Genomic DNA, 27,860 nt, shown 5'->3' with positions numbered 1-27,860 from the left:
TTTCTTTTAGGTCCGCGCGTTGTTGTTGATTTTGGTCATGATCTAGGTAAGATCAATTTTATGTTTTTAGGGGGATGTTTTCCTTCACGTTCGCGCTTTCAGTATAAATTGAAACTCGTTCGGCAGTCCAATGAGTTGAAAGCATTAATTGCTAGCTGAAAAGCACACTCAAGGTTAAAAATACAAACAGGATAACACAAAATACAGGCTACCAAACACACATCAATAACGAGAACAGGTACCTTTGAGAAGTCCCCAGGACCTGATTACTCAGCAAAGGTGCCTCCATACTCGATATATAAAAAAGAAGAATAACTAACTTTACAAACAATACAAATCTTTACAAAAAAAATAAAAAATTATTAAATAAAATAAAATAGCAATTTTAAAAATAAAAACTAAAAATAAAATAAAATAAACTAACGAAAAGGGAAAGGGAAAAAAAAAAAAAAAAAAAAAAAAAACAACAAAAAAAACTATCTTTAACAAAATGGGGAGACAGGCACCTTTCATAAGTCCACCCGGACCTGAGTATTCAGCAAAGGTGCCTGCACCCATAAAATTATTAAAATACATGCATGTACCAATCTTCCCTTCTCTACCTTCCAACTTTGCATGTATATATTCTGACTATAACATCTAAGGTCTGACAACAAGAACAGAATACATTAACTCCCTAAATTTAGATATATAAGGTGACATAAGCCCAGTCATCAGGACCCTCCGCACAAGGCGGAACTAAACTAAAGTCACAACAAAACTTATCATTAATAACACACTACACAGGGAGCACAGGACTTTTTCAGACCACGTGCTGACAATTTTAGCTATTAAAAAAAAAAAAAAAAAAAATATTATTATTATATTAGAGTTTGAGGCACAATGATAATTAAGATAATGGTGTGTGGCAGTTGAGCAGAAGGGGACTCCAACAAGAAAAGACCAGCAACTCACAACAACGATGACAGAAAGAAGACACAGACATCGGTCAATTGCCTCAAAAGAAGCTCTCACATTGGCTATTAGAGGGCTCTTCAGACATACCAAATTTTTGTGGCCCTAATTCAATATGATCATTTTTGGACACCGCCATCAAAATTCAAAACTTAAAAATTACAATACAAGAACTGAAAGTAACGGGTGACAAACACCTAATTGATTGGCATAATTTATGTTTTTGTTTTTTTTATATACATACACAAAAGTACACTCTGTACATAAACAAAAGAAAAGAAAACTGCTATAGGTTAACATAAACAAATCTAACAACTATCAAGATCAGGATAATTACAGTGGCTAACACGACATTGATATATTTAACGTCCATTAGTACAACTGGACTCGATTTGAACAATAGGCTTTGGCGTTTCTAACAACATGGACCTGTGACGTCGGGCTCCTCCTGGACTCATGCCTTCCCTCCTTTGCCACGGACAGACATTTTAATTAAGTAATGCGGTCATCGCATATAAACACGGGGATGTAGTGGCACCATTCCTACAAACCCGATCAAATAAATAGCCTGGTCATCAGGCATTAACAAGACGCAAAAGTACTAGTACGTAAGCGTCTATAATTCAATATTCATTCATTCAGTCCAGCTACCTCATTCTCATTCAGAGTGAGGCAGCTGCAGCGCACGCTCCTTTACTAGCGAAAAAAAGAAACAACAAAAATACAAGATCAAGAGGAAAGAAGACTATCTATAACAAGAATAAACAGAAGAAAAGAAAGAAAAACAATATTTACATCAACTGGAAGACCAAAAACATCAAACGGAACCGAAGCTGACCCATAAAACAGAAACCATAGCAGGAAAACAGAGCAGCAGCATAGGAACAAAGGGATTCCATAGCGGCGTGCGCGGTAAGCACGCTAAACTGCCACACCACCAACAATAAGGTAGGGGTTTTATTTAAGCCAAACTAAACCTACGGGTAACATTGTGCCTTATAAAACCATTAAATAATCGAATTCTGAATACATTTTTCTGAACATAGTAACTAATAACTACTAATACTCGAATAAATAATCCTAACCCCCACCCCTAATTTTACCTAACCCAACTTTTTCCCTGACTAATTTTAATAACTCCCGACCACAAACGGACTAATGCAGGCCCAAAACAGGAGCTAGGAACCACACTAGCAATTCCTGGTTGAGATCCTTGAGACAACTTGTTGTCAAAAGATTTCTCATCAAGGGCAGCAAACGACAAAGTAATTCCCTTTTTTTTTTTTTTCTTCTTTCTTTCTGGTTTCCTTTATACCTTTTAATAATACTAGACAGTTTCCTCTTTAATAATAACCAAACTACAACTGATTTACTATTTAATAATACATCAAACTAATCAGCAATTACCTAATTAAACTAAACTATCTAATTCATACACCAAATTCAAGTTTGAATATTAATTTCATGGTTTTACACATATAAACAACCACGGGCGGTACAACGCGAGTATCAAATTACTGAAACAACGCATTCCACTCCACTCGCAGACCGCCAGAATCTAACTAAACTAAACACTCGACGACCAATAGAAATCATCGTCTCAAACGGATATAGACGACCACTTCTCCGCTAAATTAAAAAGCGCAAGCACTACATTAATCAAAAGCAAGTGCAGCTTACCCCGCTCAAACAAATCCGCGACCTAGTCTCCAATCAAACACAACCTAGCATCGCCCACTTCGGGTGATTAGTTCATTCCGCCAGTAAGATATATCGGAATCACTACATTAACCACAAAACAAGAAATAACCCCACGCACATAGAAAAATAAATAAATAAATAAATAAAATAAATAAATTAATAATAATAATAAACAAATATATAACTAAAAACCAGAAACATTAAAATACAATAAATAATTATAAACAGAATGATATAATAACAAGAGAACAACAAACAAGCAATAAATAAAAATAAATTCTCACATAAAATAAAAATAAACGGAAAAAAGGGGGAAACACAAAACAACATAAAATGGCCACTAAAATAAATAAAATAAGACTTGATGACCAAAAAAGACAGGAAAGAACAAAACAAATTAGGAGAAAACGAAAAATGGATAAAGCTATAGATCAAATAAATAAAAGCGCAGACATCAGTCAAACGGAGGTACAAATGGGAATTTACCACAACAGCTTAGAATCCAGAGAAATAAACATCCAGGAACTACAAGTACATACAGACACACAGAGGGAAAAAAACCAAACAAGCAGAATCACTAGATCAACTATTAAAAAAAATGAAACACAAATCCAGACAATAGAGGATGCTATAAAAAGCAAAGTCACAAAGAACAAAAAACCAATTAAAATACAAACAGAATTAAACATACATCATAACGAACAGGGACAAACAACAAGCGTTAGTCCCACACCTACAACGACGGAAACACAACCAACCAGGAAAAAAAAAAATAAACAATCTGAACTAAACACAAAACGGACTGCAATCTCAGAATCAACAACTCCCAAAACAACACTTACACAAAGCAAGGAAGTAACACCACCAATTAGGAAACAAAATAGCCCTAAAACAACATCAGCAATAACACCAACAAATAAACAAACAACAGCAGCAACACCTCAAAAACAAACAACAGAAGGCCAGAACACATCAACACCATATCTAACAACATCACCCACAACAGCACATCCGACAACAACACAAAAGAAATCTAAAATACCTACACCAATAAATACTAAAAAGAGAACAACTACAGGAATGACAACAATAACGACAACAGCCATCCCAATGATTGAACAACAAAGAATCATGGCAACAACAACACCAGGGACAACAGTCACATCAAAGACTAAACAACTCAACCCAGCAACAACACCCAAACAAGCAACAACAAAGAGAACAACACCAAGAACACCATCTACAACAAAGACTCCCCAAGAGATAAACATATCCACCACTACTATTAAACCTAATACTAATATTACCAAAGTAAACAAACCAAAAAACAACACAATACACAACAGTCAACAGGCAGGCCCTTCTACAAATATAACAACCAATGAGATGACAGTAATTGAAGAGGCATCCACGGAAGGGGACAAACTTAAACAAGACAGAGGAACAAGAACACCTAATTACACTATTCACAACAGTCAACAAGCTGGCCCCTCGATGCACATAACACCACAAGAACTGGAAGAAATCGAAAAAGCCATCAGAGAAGCAGATCAACTCGAACAGATGCCAGCCTATCACAACAATCTCCACAATGAGAATCACGAAGAAACATGCTCCAACAAAGGAAAAAGACCAATGAACAAAAAACAAATAATCAAAAAATCTGAACCACTTCAGCCACAAAAGGACAACCCAAACATACTAAGCAATATCCAAACGGAAACTATAAGGAAACAAACAACTCAGACCCCAAACCACCAGAAGCAACAGGAAATATCAGGTAAGAAAATAAATTCTCTTTCAGACAATCAAATAAACCAAGACAGCGGATCACAAAGAACTAAAACAGGGCAAAGAAATCAGAACAACAACAATCAGCAACAACAGAAATACCCGTACCATCCAACTGAACTTACACTATATATCACAAGCCCAAACCCCAAATTCATCAGGCTAAGTAGTACAACAATAGCCGCATCTCTAAACAACAAACACCGAGGGACATACAGAATTATAAGGCCAAACACTGAATATATAGTGATATGGTGTACCACCAACAGGCAGGTGGCTGAATATTTGGAGCTAGATCAAATGGCAGGAATGAAAATCAAGATCCAAAGACACCATGCCGTGAACAGAAAAAAAACAGCCACAACAAACATCAGTACCAACAAAAACACTACCTCAAATATCACACAGGACGAGCCGAACAACAGCAGAAAATCAATCCAAGGAACATTCAAGAATCCCACAGATAACAGCTGGCAAACCACAAACAGCGGAACCAGACACACAGACACCCCAAAAGCAAGCTTCAAAGCCATACTGAAACTAACGGGAACCTACAAGCACTACACAACAGCAGACATCGAATATGATCTACACTATTATAGCATACCATACAAGAGAGCTATAAAACTTAAAAACAAGAAGGGACAAGAAACTACCACAGTACTACTGGAGTTTTACAACCCACCACCAAAAAACATCAAAATAGGACCCCAAGCTAAATTGAAACAGCTCAACAAATATATAAATAAACCTCGGTTCTGCACGAATTGTAAAAGATGGGGGCATTTCACCACCAAATGCCACTACCAAACCAGGTGCTATAAATGTGGAGGTCCACACAAACAACAGTGCACGTCAAAAATACAAAAATGTGCCAACTGTCTAGGAAACCACCACCCCAACTCTTACGAATGTCCATATACAAAAATAGAACACAGAACAATAGAAATAATGGAACAACAACAAATACCCTATTATGAAGCAAGGACAAAAGCCAAGAAACCACAACAAACAGTCACAGAAACTGCAGCTACGACAAGACCAAAGGAAAAAAACATAACATCATATATTGAAATCAATCCGCCAATACAAATACCTAACAAGCCGATAGGAAACAACACTCAAAGGAAAGATAACTCACAACTAGAGAAATATCCAACTAAACAACCACATAAACCAATAACCACAAATGTGGAACTACAACAACAAAACACAAGTAATAATGAAGGTTTGATAGATTCTAATCTAATACAAAAGTACATTGGGGCATTACAGAAAGGGGTCAAACAAATAACAAAAAACAATGAAGTACAAAAACAGGACTTCTTACAACTTTTAATAAAACTCATTGGAACATTCTACCCCAACACTATTTAAAACTGAAAACTAAGGAACTACATAAACGCACTAAAATCTAAAATGGATACAGAAGACAGCACAGACAGTGAAAATAGGATACTCATTTGGCAATGGAACTGCAGAGGACTAAAAAAGAACCATGGGGAACTTTCTGCAGCCATTGCCAATACCAATCCTAAACCAAGCATTATTTGCTTGCAAGAAACCTATCTAACCAATGCAAACAATAAAATACCCAAAATTAGTGAGTACCATACAACATACACAAAAAATAGAACCAATAACACAAGAGGGGGAGGATTAGCCATTTATATACACAACTCGGTTACCGAAACTTATGAAGCTAATCCTACCATAGACCTAAATGGGAGTCCCATAGAGTATCTAGTCATAAATATTAAACTTAAAAATAAAACAATAAACATATATAACATATATGATCCAGGTAGCTCTAGCCTAAATCCCATACAAAACTATATAGATATATTTAAAGAAAGGGGTCAACACACAATTATCTGCGGAGACTTTAATGCACACAATCCAGAGTGGGGAGGCGACCATACTGATACCAGGGGGAAAAACCTAGAAAAGTACACAATGGAACATCAATTAGTAATACTAAACACAGGAACACCCACCAGATTAGACCCAGGAACAGGAAAGCTAACCCCTATAGACATAACTATTGCCACACCCAGCATAGCACTAATCAGCGAATGGGAAGTACTACATCAAAGCACCCTGGGCAGCGACCACTTCCCCATATGCACAACAATATACACACAAAAAACTAAGCAACAAACTAAAATCATACCAAAATGGAAAACTGAAAAAGCTGATTGGAATACATTCTACAAATCATTAGAAAAAATTACACTAGGGGAACTACATAACCACGACAGCAGCCAATTTTATGAAGCCATAACTCAAGCTATCAACAAAGCAGCTACAATCAGTATACCGAAAACACAGAATAAAATAAAACAAACACCTATACCATGGTGGACAGAGGAATGCCGAATAGCAATTCAGGCCAAAAAGAAAGCACTAAATCGGTTCAAACATACTAAAGTAACAGCAGACTTCCTCGAATACAAACGTAAAGAAGCCATAACTCGGACTACAATTAAGGACTCCAAAATCAACTCATGGCGAAAATACTGCTCCACACTTAACCATCATAGCAACTCAAAACAAGTGTGGGGAAAGATTAGAACCATGAAAGGAAACACACCAAAATCAACACCAAAAATTCCTGGTGCGGACACTAACGAAGAAAAAGCCAAACAACTGGCCCAACATTTTGCAAACTCTAGCAGCAACAGCAATCACACCAAGGACTTCATGAAACAAACCACCATTCTCGAAACGGAATTCCCGCACCTATTTAACGATCAAACAAACAACGAAAATACACCACTAAATGATTTATTTAATATAAATGAATGGAGAAAGGCGTTACGTAACAAAAAATCAACATCTCCAGGTGAAGACCTGTTAGGCTACGAATTTTACAAAAAAATACCTCCAAACATGGAAAATATAATTCTCCAACTAATTAACCAAATATGGCAAACAGGGAGCATACCAACGACATGGAAACAAGCAATAGTCATTGCCATACCCAAACCCGGGAAAGACCCTACAAATATTAATTCCTACCGCCCAATCTCCCTGACCAACACCCTGTGTAAACTTATGGAGACTATGATAAATAACCGATTAAAACACCACCTAGAACAAAACAAATTATTATCAGAGAATCAAAGCGGATTTAGACCTAGACGATCTACTATAGATCAACTCATCCGGCTAGAAGCCAACATCAAACTTGCTTTCAATGAAAAAAGGAAGAAAGACCGACATCTTATTGCGATCTTCTTAGATCTAGAAAAAGCCTTTGACATGGTGTGGACCAAAGGACTCGTATCCAAACTCAACCAGTATGGTATTACAGGACGCATGCACTGCTGGATCTCTAACTTTCTAACTGGAAGACAGATTAAAACAAGAGTAGGGGATGCACACTCAGAAAAACACACATTGGAAAATGGAACACCACAAGGGAGTGTGATTAGCCCCACTCTATTCAACATCATGATCAATGAACTCAGCAAATACGTCAACACCAACCAAGTGGAACTTTCACAATTTGCTGATGATAGTGGTATCTGGAAAGCAGGCAACCCAAACAGCCAAGAAATTATCAAACAAATTCAACTCAACCTAGACAAGATAGGAACCTGGGCTGACAATTGGGGCTTCAAAATATCCAAAACCAAAACTGTAGGAATGCTTTTTTCCCCAACGAATAAGTGTAAAATAACATACCCTAAATTATATCTACAAAAAACACCAATAAACTTTGTCAAAAATACATACTTTCTAGGAATGTTGCTGGATGAACAATTAAACTGGCAATCTCATATTACCAACATCATACAGAGATGCAATAAAGATCTAAATCTACTTAAAAACATAAAGGGAACAACATGGGGAGCAGATCAACAAAGTATGTTAATGATATATAGGTCACTGATTAGATCCAAATTAGACTATGGCTGCCAGGTATATGCATCGGCAAGCACAAAACTACTTCACAAACTAAACAACATACAGTATAAAGCACTAAGGCTCTGCACAGGAACACTTCCAAACATTGCCCTAGAAGAACTACAAATCCTTACAGGGGATTTACCCCTATACCTAAGAAGGGAGGAACAAACCCTTAGGTATGCCACCAGGAACTCCATACACTCGGATAATAACCCCACCAAAAGTACAATCACCAAATGCCGACTAACATTTAGGCCAAAACTTGTCCCAAATCCACCGGCAGCCAATAAGGTACATACGCTCTGTACCGAAATAGGACAATGGGGACTACAAGCTGAACAACACCAATTAATAGACATAACACCATGGAAAAATAGGACTCCAGACATCAACCTGACAGCACAAAAAATTGGATCCAAAAACGAAAACCCAATAGGACTCTTAGCAGAAATACAAAAGATCATAACGGAAGAGTACACGACTCATGTTAAAATCTACACAGATGGCTCCAAATCGCAAGAGTTAAAAAGAACGGGAGCAGCTGTGGTTATCCCAGAATATAACATCGAAATAACTGAAAGACTTCCAGACGACTGCTCAATCTACACAGCTGAATTTTGGGCCATAAATGAGGCTCTAAACTGGATTACACTTTCAACCACAAAACAACACGTAATCATCACCGACTCCCTCAGTGTACTTAAATCACTAGAATCTGGTATTTCCAAAAGTAGAGCAAATCTCATGGAAAAAGCGCTACAAACAATAAGGGAAATAGATACCAAACAACAGAAACTAACATTCCTGTGGGTACCCTCACACATTAACCTACCAGGAAATGATAAAGCAGACCTAAGTGCAAAATCCAGCCTCACAAAAAATACCTATCTGACCATGCAATATAGCGTTACAGAAATATATAGTCAAATAACTCAGAAAATCAACCATAAATGGCAACAAACATGGGACAACAGCATCAAGGGCAGACACCTATACCAATGGCAAAAAAAGGTGGAGAGACATATTACAATACCTAGAACACTGCAAAGCCCAGATAACAGAATCATAAATCGAATAAGGACCGCTAAAACCTTACTCAAGGGAAGCTTTGGAAGACATCTCAACAAAGGAATGGACAACCACACCCACTGTCCCCATTGCACCAGCACAGAGACCCTGGAACACGTTTTTAATCAGTGCACCTATTACCACTCGCACAGAATGGAATTTCAAAAACAACAAAAGAAAATCGGATCGCCCTACAAATATCCAGACTTCATAAATCCCAAAACAAACAGCAACAAAGACCTAACATACAAAAACATAATAACATACTTAAAACAAATAAACAAGTATGACAAGATATAACCCAATGAGTTGAAAGCATTAATTGCTAGCTGAAAAGCACACTCAAGGTTAAAAATACAAACAGGATAACACAAAATACAGGCTACTAAACACACATCAATAACGAGAACAGGTACCTTTGAGAAGTCCCCAGGACCTGATTACTCAGCAAAGGTGCCTCCATACTCGATATATTAAAAAGAAGAATAACTAACTTTACAAACAATACAAATCTCTACAAAAAAAATAAAAAATTATTAAATAAAATAAAATAGCAATTTTAAAAATAAAAACTAAAAATAAAATAAAATAAACTAACGAAAAGGGAAAGGGAAAAAAAAAAACAAAAAAAAAAACAACAAAAAAACTATCTTTAAGAAAATGGGGAGACAGGCACCTTTCATAAGTCCACCCGGACCTGAGTATTCAGCAAAGGTGCCTGCACCCATAAAATTATTAAAATACATGCATGTACCAATCTTCCCTTCTCTACCTTCCAACTTTGCATGTATATATTCTGACTATAACATCTAAGGTCTGACAACAAGAACAGAATACATTAACTCCCTAAATTTAGATATATAAGGTGACATAAGCCCAGTCATCAGGACCCTCCGCACAAGGCGGAACTAAACTAAAGTCACAACAAAACTTATCATTAATAACACACTACACAGGGAGCACAGGACTTTTTCAGACCACGTGCTGACAATTTTAACTATTAAATAAAAAAAATAAAAAAAAAAAAATAAATAAAAAAATATTATTATTATATTAGAGTTTGAGGCACAATGATAATTAAAATAATGGTGTGTGGCAGTTGAGCAGAAGGGGACTCCAACAAGAAAAGACCAGCAACTCACAACAACGATGACAGAAAGAAGACACAGACATCGGTCAATTGCCTCAAAAGAAGCTCTCACATTGGCTATTAGAGGGCTCTTCAGACATACCAAATTTTTGTGGCCCTAATTGAATATGATCATTTTTGGACACCGCCATCAAAATTCAAAACTTAAAAATTACAATACAAGAACTGAAAGTAACGGGTGACAAACACCTAATTGATTGGCATAATTTATGTTTTTTTTTTTTTTTTTATATACATACACAAAAGTACACTCTGTACATAAACAAAAGAAAAGAAAACTGCTATAGGTTAACATAAACAAATCTAACAACTATCAAGATCAGGATAATTACAGTGGCTAACACGACATTGATATATTTAACGTCCATTAGTACAACTGGACTCGATTTGAACAATAGGCTTTGGCGTTTCTAACAACATGGACCTGTGACGTCGGGCTCCTCCTGGACTCATGCCTTCCCTCCTTTGCCACGGACAGACATTTTAATTAAGTAATGCGGTCATCGCATATAAACACGGGGATGTAGTGGCACCATTCCTACAAACCCGATCAAATAAATAGCCTGGTCATCAGGCATTAACAAGACGCAAAAGTACTAGTACGTAAGCGTCTATAATTCAATATTCATTCATTCATTCAGTCCAGCTACCCTTGTTGATTGATCAACACCAAAAATGAACACGAGACTGGAGAAACTGTTGGAACTTCATGTGCATCTGGAATATGCCAGGCGCATATTAAATGAACTGGCCGCTGAAGCCATTGTCGAGGAGGGAAGGATAAGAGAGGAGGAAAGAAGAAAAAAAGAAGAGGAGGAGAGAAGATATAAAGAAGAGGAGGAGGAAAAGGAGAGAAGAAAAAATTTCAGAATCCCAGAGAGTGAAAATTGGGATTCTGAAGCGACATATCCTGCCTCTGCTCTCTCCCCCGAAAAGGTAAAAAGTAACTGGGGGATAAGATGTGTATGTGGCGCCAGGCCTGGAAGGTGCCACCATTAACCAGGTGTCCATGAAGTTCCAAACAAAACAGCCCTTTTCAGGGCTACCCAATACTCTAGAAAAGAAATAACTATTAATTTGCCAATGTGTGTAGGTAGAGTAGTGTGAATATGAACACTAACTCTTTATTAATAGTGGAAGTGTATGTGTTTGTGTGTTTGTAAATGAAGAAGTAAGTTTGTGTGAATAGTAGATTATGGATTTACTTATTGATTCTTAGCGTATGTAGAGAGTATAGTTAGGGTTATATTATATGAAATGAGAAAGTAGGGGGATGTTTTCCTTCACGTTCGCGCGTTGTTGGGTCATGATCTAGGTAAGATCCATTTTATGTTTTAGGGGATGTTTTCCTTCACGTCCGCGCTTTCACTATAATAACCCACCACGTTCGTCGTTCGAACCATTCTACGGAATAATAAAAACGAAGATGGTGGTTGCAAGTGACTTGTTCAACAATTTGGTACATATATACAATTGGATAATAGATGGCATCTATGTAGTGGAGAGACTGGAAAAAGAATGGAAGATAGCAGAGTACCTGGACTACGCTAAATGTCTAAACATAGCAAAAGAAGTGATAGCAGGAATGATTGAAGAGGAGGAAAAAAGATTGAGAGGTATGATAAATCCCACCTATGTCAGAGTGGGAAGCCTAAAGGAAGCACTTGACAATGCAAGCAAAGTCAGGTGTTTTCTTGAAAAAATGTCACATGGGACAGAGTGCTCTTATGTGGAGAGAGGCCAGGAAAGACTGAGGAAAGGAGAGGAGTTGATGAGAAAAGTGATGGAGGTAGAAGTCAAGAAGATTAAAGAGAGATGGTATAAAGAAAGAAAAGAAGAAGAAAATAGAAAAAAAAGGGATGAATTTGAAAAACTGAACACAAACTGGATGAAAATCCAAGAGAAGTTCCGGGCCATGGGCCACCCGGACTGGCTGCCGGAAACAGAAAAGAAAAAGAAGAAAGGAATGATGGACAAAATAAGAGGATGGTGGAAGAAGTTAAGAAGTTAAAAGAAGAAGAAAAAACCCAAAGGCCCTTTTCAGGGCCCCATATATCTCGAAAAGAGATAGCCTTTGAATTGCCTACCCCTTTTTTTTAAATTTTTAAATTTTTAAAAAAAAAAATCCCATGTTAAATTCCCCTTGTCCCTAAACAAGCCCAAACTCTATTCCCCATGTTAAATTCCCCTTGTCCGTAGAGTGACACACGATTTATTCCCATGTTAAATTCCCCTTGTCCGTAAAGTGACCCACGATTTTTCGCCATGTTAAATTTCCATTGTCCGTAAAGTGACCCAGGGGTGTTTTTAATGCTAATTCCCATTGTCCGTAAAGTGACCCCATTCACTACTAACCTTTGACGAGAACTTCACCGTGAAGTCATCTTTGAAGATATTTTAGATTAACATATGATTTGTATTGATTGTCACACAGCGGAAAGGTGAGTACTGAGAAACAAATGTAGAGAACATATAGTAAAATGAATTGTGTCCTATGAACATATAAAATCTTGACTGGTTCTCTGTCTTTACGTTTGCAGGACTTTAATTGAACAGGAAGTCAGAATGCTTATACAAAACAATATACGACTAGAAGGACGAATACGCCTTTACATGGTAATCACATTATATTACACAAACAATTATTGTCATGTGACCTTTTGCCTATTTTCTCCATTTGTAAACCATCTGCTGTTATTTTTAAGTCCGAAATGGAGCATCAGTCTGGAAATCGCGTTAACCAGGGCAGGTTACAGGTAGCGCGGCTATGTTATACACCTACTCTTCCAGCAGGATGTACCAACTACCTATTTAAAAAAAGGAATTGAATTTTGTTGTAAAAATGCCGCAGAAACTGACATTAACGCTGAAGTTAAGTCACAGAGACACAAATTAAGGATCACACTAAAATATATTTTTCGTATCCTGATGTTGCATATACGCCAAGCTTCATGAGGCTGCAACCCGTCGTGACGTTTGACTGAAACATGAAAAGACGCAGCTTTATGCTCCTTCCTCACCATTGTGTGGCATGAAAGTGACATAATTACATGAGAAACTGTATGCATGTGATGTGCACGCAACACGGTACAAAAGATTATGGGCAAACCGAATAACCGGTTTGATATCCTAGATTTTAGATATCCGGAATTGTATCATCCATCCTGACGGTGGTATGACGATTGCTCATGTCGCCTTGTATAACTTTAAATGGTTGCTGCGCTGCAAACAAGGCCGGATTACATATTAAGCACAGTAATCACGTGCTTAGGGCACCATCTCAAGAGGGGCCCCAGAAAAAATTCTAATTAACTGTTGATGTTAAAACTGAATGAATTACATATGAAAATTTCTATCTACATGTACAAGTATTTGGAGTTGGATATGATGGGAACACTGATATTGTCCAACCTTTTTAGCTTTATTATTGGTTGTTTTTTGTGGAGGAGTGTTTTTTTTTTGGGGGGGGGGTGTGTGCTCTTTTAGTTTCACGTTTTGTAGGAAGGGGAGGGGCGCCATATTATTTTCAGTGCTTAGGGCCCTAGAAGGCCTTAATCTGGCACTGGCAATAAATAATAACAGCCATCTATGGCGTTAAATTTGCTGTCCTTTACTCATGTTCTTAATTTTTATCCTTATAGGAAGTTTTGTGGTTTGGCGCTTCGTCGGATTGAAAGGAAAGTAATAAAGACAAAATAAAACATGTACACTAATGTCCAAATTATGTAAGTTGTAATTTATCTCAACTGTAAACTGGATTTGCTCAAAAATGGGTTCCGGGCAGGATATGGTGAAGGCAGTGGAAGGTTCGGTCGGCTTCATGTTTGTCAACCTGAAAACAACATCAATCCATTACTTTTGTTTCTGCACATAGTGTGATTTTATTAAATTTTGAAATTTGTCAACCACATATCAAATGTATATTTAACTATTATTCCAACTTTGTATGGACAAAAATATATTTCCTCTTTTCCTACTCAGACTTATTGGCTCCATGCGATCATCTCCTCTCTAGTACATGCAGTTTTTAACAGACACCAGTCTCACCACAAGACGTTAAGTGGAAGAATAGGTTTTCTGAGATATTAATATATTTGCCGAATATTAACATTTATTGGACAGAATATTATAGTTGAGTCAACGAGTACATAACACCGAGTCGTTATTGAAAACAGAATCACAATATAAGTATGTAACATAAAAGGCAAAGTTTATTATCATTTTGTTTTTACCTCGTTCTCTGGTTTTATTTCTGAATGTTCATTCTTCTTTTCGACTGGGAATCTCTGGAGAGCAATGTCCTTATTCCTAATACTGATAATATGAATCTTTACATTTCTTTCTGTCTTGTCTTTTCGTTGACAATGTGGACATTCGGAAGCCCAGTGTCTATTTTCCTGTTTGATATAGCAAGTATGTTGACTTTTATTTCACGGCTTAAGAAAGGGTGGGTGACGAAAAACTCCAAACAGCTTTTGAAATGTAAATTCTCTTAATTGCACATGGATTCTAAAACTGCTTTACTTTTGCACAATACCAACTCAGATCACAATTACTTTCCTATATAGTCCTAATATTTGTTTGTCAGTACTGAATTTTTAAGCGCGTAATGATCCTAATAAATCATATGTTAATCAATGGTGTTTTCAAAGATGAACTCGAGTCAGTGTGAAGTTCTTGTGATAGGTTCTCCGTAATTTATTTAAAAAAACCAGACCCTAAAGAAAAAAGGTGCAGTAGATCACAGATTTGACTTCTGGACCAGAAACAATGGAGGGAGTATATACATTACTACACAATCTGACAATGGACTGTATATGCCTGACGATGAAACCACACGGAGAACACTATATCTCCCACAATGCTCATCATAACAATGGACTCGGTAAGTCCATTATTTCCACAGTGGACTGTACTATTTGCCCTGCGATGAAACCACAATGCAGAACACCGTATCTTAATTGCCGCAAGCTCCTGCTGATATTTTATTTACACATTCAACCTTTTAACCATTGTTTTCGTAATGGTTATTTGCCCACGGCAATGCAATATGCATAGATCAGTAAGCAACACATCATACTTTCACTTTGAATGTCAAGGTCAAAAAGTAAAGTACGCAACCCAGATATTCCTCGACGAATGTGTATGGAATAGGGAATGATTATGTACATAGCACCTTACTGTAGCATTGGAAACAAAAGACAAGGTACAAATCAGTCTTTTTCCATTAATTTGTTTTGAATGCAGAAATAATAAGAAATAAATTTAAAGCTTAAATGAATCGGGATTTATATATCTTTTATATTATGTTGGTGATTTGTGGCTCAAATCCAGCATACACGGTTAGAACCAAATATAGTACATATAGTTTAAATAGCGATTTAGTCTTAAATCATCTTTCTTGGTAAAGTAAATCTAGATCATCTGAACTTTCTATTAGAGGGTAAAAAATATACATTGTGTTCTTTTCACATTATCATGTCTGCATGCAGTTAAGATATTCTTATTTTGCAATTCCCTACTCTGATGAATTAATACATTTATTTTTTGACAGTGCAGATCTAAACATATTAGCTACTAAAGCATAGATCACAGCCACACCTATCTTTTCTTATTATGTAGCTCTCTTCAGTTATTACATATATTACCGGCATAATTTTGTGGAGTTCAAAGTGAGTTCGTGCAACAGTACATTCTTTCTAACAGCTAGGACTTTTCAGTCGAATTTCTTTGGAAATAAATAAAGCTTAGTCACTGGGAAAAGAATGTTAGTAAATCACAGAGCTTGGACAGCAGAGTGTGGCTTTGATGTATTTTTGCCAGAGGTGTCTGTATCCACTTATGTAAAACCACACGACTTAACTCTATATCAATCCCAGTTATGGATTGGAATGGCTTTTATTGTGACTACCCCTTGGGAAGGGTACCGTTGGGGTTAATATTGTATAGAGTTACGACCGTTCGTTAGGATTCTTCCAGTCATAACGCTTTGAAAGCATGTTTTATTTCAGATATTATTTTCTCAGTTGAATGTGGTAAAGTGAATAAAGTTGTTTATACCATCGTGACAATGGTAGATTTGGGCAAATACAAAATCTGGACAAACCCCGAAATCTGTAAAAATATAAATCTTGAAATATCCAAATCTTGATTCTGGGCAAATCCAAAATCTTGAATTCTAATGATTATGTTTTAGTAAACAATCTCAGAAATGGATTTTCTTGATTAAAATTTGTCAAGGTCGTTAAATTTCTCAAACAGTAAAAATCTTAGTTCCCAATTTTGATTTAGAATTTGCATTTAGAAGGGAAACAGATGACTGGTGACATAATTGGTATCCGACTAGACTATAGAGCGACTGGGCCTTGGGTATTTACACAAACACTCACGGGGAAAACCGAGCTTTGCCGATTCGGGTGTTAAAAACTGGAACGCTATCATCTCGCACTGAGTAAAATAAAATGATTAGAACAATGTAGTCAGAATTTCCTCTGACCCTTGCCACCACATTTTTGATATTTGGACATTTGTGTTGGGGTGTAGGGTCAGAGCGCATTCCCTATGGAAAAGTTGGAATTCACCGACACCATTTGGATATCAGTGATAACCATTATTTTATGGCAAAGGTCTGATTTTCACAAAGTTACTTTTGATGGACAATAGAGAAATATAAAAAATAAAACAGTTTATAGTTGATTGATATTCGGGGTGTGTGTGTGTGTGTGACTTGGCATGCTGTCTCCGATGGGTTACTAGAAAAACCGAAATACACCGAAATTTTTATACGATTATTTACTTTTTCCTCGTTATAGTACGCGTCAATTGGTCGTACTTTATTGGACAGGTTGATCGTTCCGGAACGGAGGTGGTATGATAACGACTGATAGTTCCGGAACGAATTTAATGTCTGGGATGTATATACAGAGTGACATCATTACATGAATAGTGTTATAAATAGGAAAAAAGTAAATAATTCGTATCAAAATCACATAAATCATATTTTATTTTGCTTTATATTATTATTCAAACAAAAACAAATAATAATTTGTTTGTGGAAACCGATATATACAGAGAGAACATGTAACTACATGTGTACTTCGGTGTGTATTTCGGTTTTTCAGTGTATTTCGGTGTTTCTAGTAACCGTTCTCTGATGGCTCAAATGGTAGAGTGCCCATCTAGAATTAGAAAGGTTGTTGGTTTGATTACCAATCTTGCTGTGCATTTTTTACTGCATCATTTGGCGTTGCCAGTAGGATTCCACATATGCACCTCGAAAGGGCTAGGGAAGGTGCAGTTCAGTGGCAGTTGGACCTTGAGACGCAGTGACCTGTCTACAAAATGCAGGGGGAAAGTGTAATGGGTAGGACATTGCATGTCGGCTCAGATGGTACTGTGCCTATGTAGAGTTAGGGAAGTTCTGGGTTTGAGCATTAGCCTGGCCTTGCATTTTTCTCTACTGCTTATATATATCCAGACACAAAAAGATAAGCTTGTCTAAAAGGAAGTAGTAGGCTCATCCACTTGTCTATTTCTTGACATCAACTGACTGTGAATCATTTGTATTATCATAGCGAGTGTTCTTTATTATAATCCTCATATTAGAAAAGTCAAAACAACAAAATAAATTTGGTTGTACCTATTACAGTTATTGGACTAAGTTGACAATCAAACGAATGTTAGTTGTTATTATTGCTGTTGTTGGGTTTAATGCCATTTTTCAGCACACAATATACCACTCCGATGGCCTAGCAGTTAGAGCGTCCACCTCGGATGCGGGAGGTCGTGGGTTCGATCCTCGGCCGAGTCATACCAAAGACTTACAAAAATGGTACTAACAGCTGCCTCGCTTGGCGCTCAGCATTAAGAGGTTAGTGTTAGGACTGGTCAGCCCGGTGTCAGGATAATGTGACTGGGTGGGACATCATGCTACATGTCTGTGGCATGATGCCCCAGTGGTAGACATCACTATAAACTGCCACGTTGCAGACATCGTAGCGATATGACTGAAAAATTGTTAAAGCTACATTAAAAATCCAAATCACATCACATCACATCAGCACACGATAGGCTATACATGGAGGCCAGCATTAATGGTGGAGGAAGAAGAACCTGGAAAGAACCACCAACCCACGAGAAGCTACTGGCATGCCTTCTCACATACCCACCATGGCCGAACCCGAGATTCAAACCCACTCAGACAGAGGCGAGATGGCAGTGATCTGTAACGGAGAGCACTTTTGACCACTCGGCCACTCGGGGGCCCTCAACAAATGTTGGATGTTCAAGGTTAATGTACAATAATGTATGTACATGTGTGTAGGGTGATGTCTGAATGTGCAGTATCATTGTAGAATGTAACATTACTATACATGTGCTATTTCATATTAGAAAATGCCATACATCTGTTATGTAATCTGAAATGGAAGCTTAATGTTAAAGTAATCGTTAGATTAAAGTCATTGTTAGATTGTGTCTATGCTAAAGGTGTTAGCTCCCCTGCCAGTCCGGCCAAGTGAGCTTATGGTATTTCAGTGTGACCTTATACATTTTCCTTAATTTGGTGAGTGTTATCCATTATGTATTTGTTGACAGTTGCTTTTAGCCATTCTTGAGGTCAGATTTCTTTGCCAATTGTGATCAGAGTTGGAATATGGGCTTATGTCATCCAAATTTCCAATGATTTCAATAATTAGTTTGATTTATGCACATTAATGAGGTGACAGATGAATCTGGTTTTCTGAGCTTGTAACTATTCTAACTATTTCAGATTTAATTTTGATAAGACATGGAACGTATGTGTATATCATCAGGATATATGATGTGTTAGTTAATGAACAAGTAACCTTCCATATTAATGAAGTGATCTTGCATCTGATTGGCACACTTTTGATTGATTTTCATTAATTTCAAAGATGGACATGTATCCTGATGATCTTGTACAAGTTTGAAAATGAGTGAGATCCACACATATTTATAAGGTGATTTTGCATCTGACTGGCTGTGGTTGTTACCACTCTACATAAACTATTTCTGATTTGATTTAGATTGAAGTTGGTAAATAGACTTAAATATACAACATCTGTAAATGAGTACTGATGTGATATTGAGATTATGTGATACTGAGATTATTTGATATTGAGATGATGTGATATTGGGATTATGTGATATTGAGATGATGTGATATTGAGATTATGTGATATTGAGATGATGTGATATTGAGATTACATGATATTGAGATGATGTGATATTGAGATGATGTGATATTGAGATTATACCACTCTAGACACTGTAATTTTTAAGATGCTTGATAATTTACATTTATACTATATCATTATTATCTGAGGTTATAACTGAGATAGAGTAAATTGATGAAATTATTTTCCATCCGATTGGCTGAGTTTTCCTGATATAGAGTCTGATGATATATTTTTTCATCCAGTTTTAATAAAACTTGGTAGATTGGTTTATGTAATCAAAATTTTGCATCAGTTCATTATGAGCACAAGACAGTGCATGTGATGCAGTTATCGTTGAGAAGAATTTGAATCAGTAATTAAGAAAATAGGTGACATGGACATGACAAAAAGTTTGGGAGATAGTTTACATAGAATTATGAACTTAAGTCTGCCTGATGTAATGGTCAACTGTAGATTTAAATATGCCAGGTGAATGTTAAAATGCCCACGTAGGCCTTTTGTTTTACCTTCTAGCAGACTTAAAAGAGGATTTCACCAACAGGAAATGTCTTGAAGAAATTCTGTGTCATAGTGCCTTGTGTGATTCAGATTTGTCTCAGTTCATGCTCTAGAACTTTTGGAAATGGCAGATAGATACAGACAGACACAGACTTACACAGATATACTGTTTCCTTGCTTTTGTTTTGCTAGTTTAACAGTATTTTTAAATATTTTTGGTTATATCATGCAGAGGATGTAGAAGCTAAGTGCCTTTCCCAAGGACACAATAGCAGAGTAGACTCAGGCTGGCCCGAACTTTACCAATTAGCATCACATTTACATGTTACATGGATTGATAAGTAGCTTGGATGTCACTGATTTAAAGACAGAATTATAACATTTTTCTGAGACATGTATCAAAGTGAAAGTCTAAAGTAAAATCATCCAAATGTCATCAATAAATATTTATAGTTTGATGTAAATAGTGATTTTTTCATTTTTAATGTTTCAGTCATTCTTTGGAGCCATAGTAGTTCAGTTGGAAGAGCATTCGACATGTCATATAAGAGTCATGGGTTCAATATCAACTTCCCTAATGGTAAGATAATTAGTTCAAACCCTCATCGTTCCATTTGTGTTGAATATGTTTTGCTGCAGTCACTGGTATCGTTCTTACTAATGGCTACATAGAATCTCATGCATTTTGTCAAAAGCTCTAAGTATTGAATGTTGGGTAAAGCTTCTTTGAAACTGTTTTCAAGCTGTCCTAAGTAGCTACATGAAAATGGGGTGAGCTTCATGCTTTGTCTGAAGAAACGTTTGTTTGCAGGAGGATGGAATTAAGAGTTCAGATGATTGTACATTTATCCCCAAAGAATTCAGGCAGTAGTGACAGGTAGGTATTACATAATTTTAATTAGTTCCCCCCAAAATACATTTTGTTTTTGGTGAGTGGTTGGTTGACACAGTTAATCATTATGTCAGTATATTAATTTTTCTCCTTATCAATACAAAAGAGACAGCCATAGCAGTCACATGCACCTGATTATATCAGTAACAAAGAAAAACTATTGACAACACTGAGTTGTCATCTGCAAATTAACTAGCAAAGGTAACCAAGTCATGTGGTCTGAAATCTGGCTCACTTACCCAACCAATTCCATGCAAACTATTTATGTCTTTCGCATGTTCATCTACTGATAATATGTTTCAGTGTAAAGTATACGTTCCATGTCTGTTTTAAGTTCTTTACTGATCATTAAATCACCATCTGTATGCAAAGTTTGGCATCAGATCTTGGCTAGTTGTATTAAATAGGAGGAGTACACTTTTCATGTATCATACAGTGAAATGTTACATTCAATTGTGGTTGGTGGTTACTGTTTGTTTGAGTCCAGAGTGATACAAACCACAAAATCGTTACACCTCTATTCATTATACCCAATGCCCAATTTAAAGTGAGACTGGTCATTGATCATGATATTGATTTACGGTGTCACTTGTATAGTACATACTGAATATCAATAGAAGGTCTGATTAGGAAGACAGATCACTTTGATTTGGAAAACAGATCACTTGGATTTGGAACACAGGTAACTGTAGCTTTGATTTGGAAGACAGATCACTTTGATTTGGAACACAGGTCACTTTGATTTGGAACACAGGTCGCTTTGATTTGGAACACAGGTTACTTGTATGATTCCCATTAAATATCAATATATGGCCTGATTTGGAACACTGATCACTTTGATTTGGAATGCATGTAACTTTGATTTGGATACTAATAACTTTGATTTGCAACAAAAATCACTTTGATTTGGAACACAGGTCACTTTGATTTAGAATGCATGTAACTTTGATTTGGACACAAATCAGTTTGATTTGGAACACAACTCACTTTGATTTGGAACACATGTCACTTTGATTAGGAACACATGTCACTTGCATGGTTCCCACTGAATATAAATATAAAGCCTGATTTGGAACAATTTTACCATTCACATGAGCATCATTATTTGGCATCATTTGGAACACAGGTAATTTGTATGGTTCCCAGTAATAGGGATATTTGATAGAGCCATCATGAGAAAAATGAAGCCTCTTTTACTCTATTGCTTGTAGTGACAGTGAATGCCAGAACATATTTTGTTTAAATTTTGGGCTGTTCTTTGCCAGAACATTTTTTGGTTCAATTTTGGGCTGTTCTTTGTAGACACTGAAGGCTGGAGAGGAAGGCAGATTTGTCTTAGAGCCCACCAGTCATGGAATCTTAATTGAACTAATCTACAAAGTCTCTCTGAATTCTTTTGACCTTTTATAGTTCCCATCTTTATAAAAAAGGACGCTGTGACTTTAGAAATTGAAAGCATAGTGGTATTTAATTTAGGGCTGTTCCAGGAAGAAACAACAAAACTAGTGGGGGTTGGAAACTAGGCAGGCATATATTTATAAGAATACACCACCCATATAATCTTATTGAATTCATCAACAAAAGTATGTATTAATTTCACCTTATGTGTACTTTTATACTTTGAAATCAAAGGCTCCAAATACTATAAAATTATCCATTTTTAAATATCTTTGGTGGTCACATATTTAATAGATTTTATTTTGCCATATAGTATTGATAATATTAAAATATATTATTGGAATAAGAAAGGATCAGTAAAACAAAAAAAAAGTAGAATTTTTATTTATAATGTTGCTTCTGATTTCATCTCTGTTTGCCTTTTTTGAAAAATTTAAAGTGCCTTAGAATACTCTTGCAGCAACTGTGATTTGGTCATTCACAAAGAGAAATGGATGACCGCTGAGGTTAAATCATCTCTCCTTACATTTACACAAGATTCCATCAATCCCACTGTGGTGTGAAAGTGTGGCAGTCTCAGTTATTTTTCTGCTTGTGGTGGAAATAGAAATATAATTGTTGACGCAACTTTATGAAGCTCGTGGTTAAAGTTTTTCATTTGCATATATTTCCAAAACTTCTGGGGCAAAAACATTATATTCCTCAATATGCCCACTTGCATTACCAGCCTTCTGGTCAAGGTCACATAAAATGTGTGAAGATTTAACTGCGTAATAGATTCTATCAATTCCACATTTGTATTCAAATGAGAGGTTTGCAGTCACTTTTCTGCAGGCGGCATCAATGGCATCAAAGATGTAAATAGCAATTTGTTAAAGTTTTGCTTGAAGCTTTCATTTGCATATATTTCCAAAACCACATCAAAGATTCTTAGCATAAATGAAATGATTCGTTAACAAGGTAAACAGTTCATTCTATGATATATTCGCTTTGCCCTTTGACAACAGTAAAATATGTGGTAAAGTTTTGTGGTAAAGATTTTATTTACCTTTTGTTTCAGTCACTCTTGTTTGATTTTATTCAGATTTAGGGTCAATCATTACCCAGGTAAGCAATTTATTATAAAACTTACTCAGTGAACCTTATGACCTTGATGTCAAGGACACATTATACAGCTTTGCTTTGAATGTGGGTATTGATGTTTGTTTATGTTTTATATTCTTATTTACTCTGTATAGGAGATAAATATGTAAACAGAAAACCTTTTGCTTTTCAGAATTTGAGAAGAATGACACATTCTTGGTGAGGACGAACTGACCAAACGATACAAAGAAGATGAAGGATGTACTCCAGCTAAAATGAATGTCTCTGGGCAAAAGGCGACAAAGAGATATTTCTCAATTTCAATTTAGGGTTAATGAGTTATTTTCAATTCAGAACTTTATACTTTCCCTGATACATATATTTAAGCAAGCATGTTTTTCATACTTTAGTTTTTGTACTGCAAATCTCATTTTTAAATTGTGGATAATAGAAATATTTTACTAATTTATTAAAGATCATATGCATTTATTGTTTATATACACCTATCAATAATGAATAGTACATTAATACACTTTTCTGTGTTTGTACACTTAAATAGATCACTATTCATAGTAATTACTGACTAGGATCAGAGCAGTCATAAAGGGAGAAATTCTCTTTTGTAGGTTTTATGTTCTTCTATATTCATTAAACATATATTGTAGCCACCAAGATAACATGATGGTTTATTATTTTAATACACACTTTGTATACTCCTTTTTATGATCCTTTTTTTCTGTATTTTAAGAATAATGTTGATGAAAGTGCACTGAACTCAAGTTAACAGTTTAGATTTTTAATGGGAATATTTTCCAAATTTTTTTTAGTTAACTTAATACCTAACTGTAGTGAGAGTAAGAAATATTATTTTTAAGTTATTAAATGAGAGTATATTAATGTTTACTTGAAGTGTCAGCAAATTGTGTACATTGTTTCAAATTGTGTATAGTTTTTCATACAAACTATGTACAGTGTTACTGACAAATTGTTTATAGTGCTACAGACAAATAGTGTACAGTGTTGCAGCAAACATTTATTAGTAAGTTATATAGACAATGTATTTTTCAAAATTTAGTTCATTTTATGCCCAAGTACAAAACTGTAATTGACAATTTTTTATAATCAAGTAATTATTTCTCTTTTATCATCAAAAATATAAAGTTTTGTGTCAACAAATGGTTAGATAAATATAATGGAAATAACTAACACAGATTATGCGTATAAAATTGCATCAACATTTTCCAGTTTTGTGCTCAAGATGTACAGTTATGAGACTCCATTAATACAACCCATTTTGCAGAAGATTTTTGCATCTGTGAGGGCATAATGGTGCAGAAATTAGGAATTTGATACAAGTTTATATGTAATGAAGTACATATTTATTGTACTTGTTTATCTTCAGAAATGTAAGTTCTGTGAGAAGGGATTAGTCTATTCTAATGGAAATAACCATGACTGTTTCTGCTTAGAAATTTGCAGACATTTTGAAAATGAATGAAAGCATTTTGTTTGGGTTATCTTTTTTAATTATTATTTTTTCTTCTTCTTGTTTTCCCCGAAACATATACTTCTGCATAAGATAGGGATGAACAGATTTTTCCATGTCTAATATAAGGGGAATAACTCAAGCTATTACCCAATATAATAAAAATAGATGTATCCAAACTAGGTAAATAAGAATAATTCTACCAAAATAACCTCTTTAAAAGTGGATTAATTAACAATATATTTCATGTGCTATTTTTTTTCAGAAATATTTATTTATCTATTTTCTGTAAATTTGTCATATTTTCAGTTTAGAAATAAGGTGAGATAAAGAAAAAATGGGAGACATATTTTAATATTTTTGTTTAGGTATGTGCAAAGTGAAATTACTGTAACATTTGTATTTAAATGTTTAAAAGAAGTTCATTCACTGTCTACTGGACAGTCATTCTATGCATTATACTTAATGTGAGTTCAAGTGATGAAACTAGATTTATTGCGTCACCTTTACCCAAAAAATTACAAATTTCTTGTTACACTCTTCACCAAAAGATACAAATTCTTCATGGCATTTTAATTTTGTTGAAAGTTTTTATTATGACACAACTGTCTGTCCATGGTGGGAACCTGTTGATTGTATCATGTCCAACTATCATTCTGTACAGCCATACTAACATCCATTCATCCCAAGAAGATGGTCGACACAATTGGTCAAAAACCACATAATGTAGACACATGAAAGTTTAGTTGGGATGTCTTTATCTTTTATCTGGATCACCTGATTCGATTTTTGGGCCATTACATTCATTGTAATATTTGTTCAGATTTTTTAAACATTGGCGTTGTCTGTTTGGTAAAAGGCTTTAAAGCATAATTAAGCAAAATACATACAAGATAGACAAATAACATTTAGTAGGCATATTTGTATACTTAGCAAGGAATTTCTTACATTGGGAAATGTAAGAAGAAAACATTTAGCAGACTGAAGGTAGAGAAACCTATTATAAGTGGGCATTATTTGTGTTATGAAACTTCATGTCAGTAAAATGCTGCGTGTATTTAATGTGCATTGTTTGTTAGTTTGTATTTTTTTAAAAATTTATTTCATTATTTGTTATGGATAATTGTGTTTTGGACTTGAGCTTGTCCAAAATCAAGCTCTCCCCATTAGGTAATAGATTTTTTTTAATAAAGAAAATGCTAATTGTGATCAGAGGTCAGGTAGAGGACTATATAGTCTTGTTACTGGAAAAATTATTTATTCATACTTTAAGATCTAAGCAGAATCTTTTGTATTATTGTTGTATCCAGTAGTTCATTATGGCTGGAATTTATTTATTCTAATTATTTAATTCAAGTGATTCTTCTCTGGAAATATAAAGTGCTCAGAAATAACATTCTTGGAAATAGAGACTTGGATTGATAGTGAAATTCAAATAAGGATATATTCTTGGATTGTATTATTCCAATTCAGCAAAGGACTGGTGGCACATCATGATGACACATGCTGCCACAGGCATATCAACAAATCCAGCATTGGATTTATTTTAGAATATCACTAAAATTTATTCAGAACTTTCAATATTAGTACTTGTGTTAGAAATTCTAGGATCATTTGAGATTTATTTTGCAATACTGCAAATTCTTTGTACATTTTCACTTAGTATTCTTGGGAAATACATTATTTGTTGAATTTAAAAAACTTGATGGTTGTTGGTTCTCACAATTTTCTATTACTTATAATAAGACCATAGATTTTTAATAAATGAAATGTGGCATTTAATCAAAAATATTTAATTTAATTTAGAAGCAGAATCCTACATTAAATGAACAGAAAAATATAAGTGGAAGAAAATGACACAGATTGAGGATGGTGTTTTAGACTTTGGCAGAGTGGATGGTGTTCAGAAGGGAAGAGGGGAGAACAACAGTGTTTAGAGTAGCAGGTTGAACACTGAAGGCAGAAGTGGAGAGGAGATGCCTATTTATTTCTAACCAGCTGGTAATTTATGCCATGATAATATCTAGGTAATTTATAACAGTACTTAAGACAGTTTTACAGATGGTTTTACAGTTTTTATTTGTCATTAATCAGACATCTTGTTGTTGTTTTGGGCTTAGAGTGATTTCTCAAAGCATGATAGGCTATACATTTTGGCCTGTATAACTGGCAGAGGAAGAACCCAGGAAAACCTTTGTAAGAATCATCAACCCACAGGAAGCTATTTGCAAGCTTTCTCGCTTAACCACTTTGGCTGAGACTGACTGAATCCACACAGAAAACAGAAGTGAGATGGTCGTTGCTCAATAAAGGTGAGCACTTTAGATTAATTTGTCACCTGGGGCCCCAAGACATTTTGTTTTAGGAAGAATACTTATCTTAAGAAGTAATTCTGTGCACAAAGTGTTTATTGCTACTGTAATAAGCAGATATTGTTTTACCTCTTCTGGTCATAGTTCTCTTAAACTACTTTGAGGCTTACCATACAATTTTACACATACATCCCATGGTCTAGTTGGTGCTAAATGAAAATGGTGCCACTGGCACATCAAATATGAGAATCTTGTTGTCACTACTCCATCAGAATAGATGGTCATATCAGCATTGATTTTTTACCTAGGATGTCTTATTGATCCCCAATGAAAATGGTGCCACTTTGACATCCAGTAGCTGACCACGATGTTGGTGATCTTAAAAATTTGCTATTATTAGTTATGAATGAAT

At 35.5% G+C, this 27,860-nt stretch overlaps 1 protein-coding gene and 1 long non-coding RNA gene across 3 annotated transcripts; both read left to right on the top strand.

The window, feature by feature from the left end:
• Nucleotides 1-135: 135 nt before the first annotated feature.
• LOC149774774 (uncharacterized) lies at nt 136-27,442 on the top strand. Of its 2 annotated transcripts, none has more exons than XR_016416755.1 (3): nt 136-1,902; nt 20,771-20,857; nt 23,844-27,442. It is a non-coding gene; the product is annotated as an uncharacterized LOC149774774 (long non-coding RNA). The 2 variants fall into 2 exon arrangements; XR_016416756.1 differs by lacking the exon at nt 136-1,902 and adding an exon at nt 17,007-17,205.
• On the top strand, nt 2,575-5,943 carry LOC149774775 (uncharacterized). The gene has a single exon (XM_089944885.1). It carries the CDS (start codon nt 2,989-2,991, stop codon nt 5,821-5,823), a length of 2,835 nt encoding a protein of 944 aa, XP_089801011.1. The 5' UTR covers nt 2,575-2,988; the 3' UTR covers nt 5,824-5,943.
• Nucleotides 27,443-27,860: the final 418 nt, after the last annotated feature.

This window comes from Sinohyriopsis cumingii, unplaced genomic scaffold (assembly GCF_028554795.1).
Source record: "Sinohyriopsis cumingii isolate HCF-2022 unplaced genomic scaffold, ASM2855479v2 utg000160l, whole genome shotgun sequence".
Lineage (NCBI taxonomy): Eukaryota > Metazoa > Mollusca > Bivalvia > Unionida > Unionidae > Sinohyriopsis > Sinohyriopsis cumingii.
Note: the sequence above shows the minus strand (reverse complement) of the source record. Positions and strands in the feature narration are given on the sequence as shown.